This window comes from Chanos chanos, chromosome 7, assembly GCF_902362185.1.
Source record: "Chanos chanos chromosome 7, fChaCha1.1, whole genome shotgun sequence".
Taxonomy (NCBI): Eukaryota; Metazoa; Chordata; class Actinopteri; order Gonorynchiformes; family Chanidae; genus Chanos; species Chanos chanos.
Window position 1 is genome coordinate 47,236,729 of NC_044501.1, and position 3,856 is coordinate 47,240,584.

A 3,856-nucleotide genomic window follows, 5' to 3' on the forward strand; every position below is an offset into this window, starting at 1 on the left:
TACATTTTGAAATCCTGTTAGAATATCAGTGGACAATATTCAGAGGTTGATGATAATACCTTTACGAGGCAGCTTTTAAACCAATAGTAAAAACTTCACTCCCTGCCCCGTGAGAACGAATAACAGTAGGATTGACTCTGTTAGACCCAATGTGTAAGCACTAGGGAGGATTTGGAGTACAATGGGTACACCTCTGACATTTCAAAAGAAAAGACACCAAATGGCATGATGTAAATATAGACACTACATTTTTTTTCACATCAGGTCAACCCAGAAGGTAACCATATTACAGTGATAAAAAACCACTTGAGGTGCAGACAAACACTTGGGTATTTTTTTTTTCAAAGCCCATAAGCAGAAAAAGTGGAAAAAGCACAAACCTCTCCATATTTATTTTAACTAGAATGAATGTCTTGTTATTTCAGGCAATGAAATGAATGAAAAACTTAATAAAACCACATGAAAATACCAACACAAAGACTATAGACAACATTTGATTAAAAAAAAAAATCTTTGACTTTGTTGTGATCAATGAGATAAAAACCAGAAACAACATAGTAACCATGGAGCTTCTACTTTTCTCAGCAAGACTCCATCTTTAGCAAATCAGCATAACATGACCTCCATACCATGGAAATGAGCACAGACACATAGCAAGAATCCAGTAAAGCTATCTTTACAGCACTGCTGAATGCGACAGGTCAGTGATAAGCAATATGATAAACTTTTACCAACAACATATATATATACATACACATATATATATATGCATATACATGCATATATATATATATATATATATATATATATATATATATATATATATATATACACACACACACACACACACATATATATGCATTTATATATTTATATATGCATATATGCTTATGTATGTATGTATGTATGTATGTATGTATGTGTGTGTGGGTGTGTGTATATATATATATATATGCATATATACGCATATATATATATGTGTGTGTGTGTGTGTGTGTATATATACTGTATATATATATATATATATATATATATATTTTTTTTTACATTTGAATGCATGTTTTCCCTTTTACCATAAGCACAGGCTATCACTTGTCTATGGCAACAAGGCAAAGTCAGGGTCACCCAAGTGTGTCAGTGACGAAGTCTGGCAAACACGCCATACCATTTATCTTCTGAAAGTCTGTGATCAAAAATGGGTCAAAACATATCTGGCATGTTCAAAATCATCTTATCGAGCATCTTATCAAGGTATGCGAAGATCAAATCCTAACGGATATTACAAAAGCACCGTCAAAGTGAAGGTGTTTTTTTTTTTTTCTTTTTTTCCATGAGTTGAAACACTTTGTTAAAAAAAAAGACGACTGTTCCAGGTGATAAAAAAATAAAGCACCTCTTTTCTTCTCTTTTTTTAAAGGACTCTATGGACATTTGCTACAGAAATCAGTGGAATCAGTGCAGTATGACAACTCAGTGAGATAGCAGTCATCTCAAGAGTGAGGCTGAGCGGATCATGTAATTATATTCATCAGGACGACGAGGGGCAAAACTGACCCTACATGAGCACTCAATTCATTTCATGCATTTAACATCATAGGGTGTTTTTTTTTTTTTTCGTGGCTAGATGAGTATTTTAAGTGTATTTGATTTGAGACATGCTGAAAAAATCAAACAGCTTTTTTTGCAATTTTCAACTCCACATCCCGACAGGACCGTCGTGCACCTCAGTTCACTAACAATACATTTAAAGTAATTACCAGAACAGATCCTCCACAAGTTGGTTAAACAACAGTCAGTAAGTTGGTGACCCACTAACTGGGCAAAACTCTGTTTGTTTCAATGACTTTCATTTTATATAAAACGCTTATATAAAATGCTTATTTTGTCTCACTACACCAACAGGTCTCACACCTGATTCTACACACCAAGGCACCTTCCAGCATTTTTTTGTGGATGAGTGGCAAAGTGAGTGGTCATTATTTACATTGAAAGTTTTTATACGATCGAGTAGAAGATTAGCTGTTCAGAGTTGATATTGAAGTAGGTCAGTTCTTGAGCTTTTAACAGAAAAATCCAGAATGCTGCGCAGCCTCCTGAGGGGTCTCACCTTCAACAGAACGACAGACGCTTCAACCCCGAGTCCCCAAGACGCTAGGCTCTTTTTTTAAGCTCATCTCCACCCTCCTGATTTCCACCAGACAAGCACGAGTCCAAAAAAAAAAAGGACTCCTAGTACTTCTGATCTCACTCATCCTCTCTATTTATCACTTTGAAATCACTTCCAGGTCAGCCGAAGCCCTTTGGGAAGCCGTGTTCCACAGTCGTTAATGAAAGAGGGATGGGTCAGCACTGCCTGAGGTGAGGGAAGAAGAGAGAACACCTTTGGCCTTAGGTGGGGTGTCCGGACAGGAACGGAACCTGATTTCCGGTGTTGAGGATAGACATGAGCCTCTCTTCGTCCATGGAGTTTAAGATGTCCAGGTCGTCGAGGGCGACGGAAGGACTGGGCGTGGCCGCCGGGCTGTCCATCATGCTCTCATTCTGAAGCAGATTGACGATGCTGGGTGGGAAGGACATCCAGGTCGACCCGTTATTCGTGTGATTGGCAGGCGTCTGGTCCATGGCGTTGCTGGCGACGTTGACGGCCGCGGAGGACACCATGTGACAACCGGAGATGGGAGCGATGTTTCCCATTGTGGAGACGGTTGGAGCGGGACCCTCTCCCGCAAGTCCGCTTTGATCCAGCATCGCTTGGAAGTCGTCGATGTTGATGTTGTCGACGTCCGACGGCTGGTCCTCAGAGAAGCTGGGAAATTTCAGAAGCTCGTCTTCCATGCAAGGGTCCACATTCCTGAACTGGCTGGTTTGAACCCCGAGGTTTGTGCTGCCGTCCTGAGGCACCGTTTGGCCGGTTCCGCCACCGACAACCGCGTCGCATCGGCCAGCCGCGTTCCCCTGCTCGGGGGGGTTGTTATAGGTGAAAGAGAAGCCATGAAGGTCAGAGAGGTTGACAGTCGAGTACTCTTGGGTGCTGGACGCAGGTTGGGTCGAGAAGGAGCTCACTGGCGTGGCCTTGGGTTGGGAGTCCACAGTCAGGCTGCTGAGGAACTTCCAGGTGTCGCCCGAGGAGACGGAAGCTTCTGCTTTTGGCTGTGGAAGCATCAGGCCGTGAGCGGGACCGAAGAATGACTGAGGCTTCACTGAAGCAGCAGCGGATGCACCAATGGGGTTCACCACTAGAGGGAGCAAAGAGACAAAGTTTAAAAAAAAAGAGAGAGAACATTAATATACTGGTATGGGTAATGTTGGTCTCTGAATCGTAGTAGCGTTATGACTCATCAACTAGCACAGTGTCAGAAAAATGACAGCTCTATCTAACCTCAGAAGCTTGTTGAAGAGGAGCTTCTGAAAATGGGGCAAGATTGAGCGAAGGTTTACCTGGAGGTGTGCTAGCAGCGCAGGGTTTGGATGTAGCCAGTGTTCTCCTCGCCGTATTGAAGGGCCTCCTTTCTGCTGGTATTGCTCCTAAACACACACACACACACACACAGTATCCCAGTCTCAGGTTACGAAATGCAGTGCATACGTGGAACGATGCGGTTTTGTATTTTAATAAAAGCTGAATGAAGCAGCATGGCTCAGACCAACGTATGAATGCTCACCTGTCATCATGGGGCCCAGTTTAAGATTCTGAAGCATTCCCTCAGTGCGTTTCCGCTTCTCAATCAGCCTGTATTCATCTGTTCCACGTCAAAGAAGAGACAAAGTTACAAAGTTAAAGTTATGGCTATAAAGCAATACAACCTCGCTCCATTTCATTCATCATCTACCCATACTATACACCGCTGTTACAATT

The 3,856-nt window shown here is 42.2% G+C and overlaps 1 protein-coding gene across 1 annotated transcript in view; it reads right to left on the reverse strand.

Moving 5' to 3' along the window:
* Positions 1 to 1,078: 1,078 nt before the first annotated feature.
* Positions 1,079 to 3,856, reverse strand: part of rela (v-rel avian reticuloendotheliosis viral oncogene homolog A) — a 15,229-nt gene continuing 12,451 nt past the window's right edge. Inside the window, exons 9-11 of the mRNA XM_030780127.1 lie at positions 3,663 to 3,740; positions 3,439 to 3,525; positions 1,079 to 3,236 (exon numbers count right to left, since the gene is read on the reverse strand). Of these exons, the coding sequence (XP_030635987.1) occupies positions 2,389 to 3,236; positions 3,439 to 3,525; positions 3,663 to 3,740 (1,013 nt within the window). The 3' untranslated portion in view covers positions 1,079 to 2,388. The remainder of the gene's footprint in view (positions 3,237 to 3,438; positions 3,526 to 3,662; positions 3,741 to 3,856) is intronic.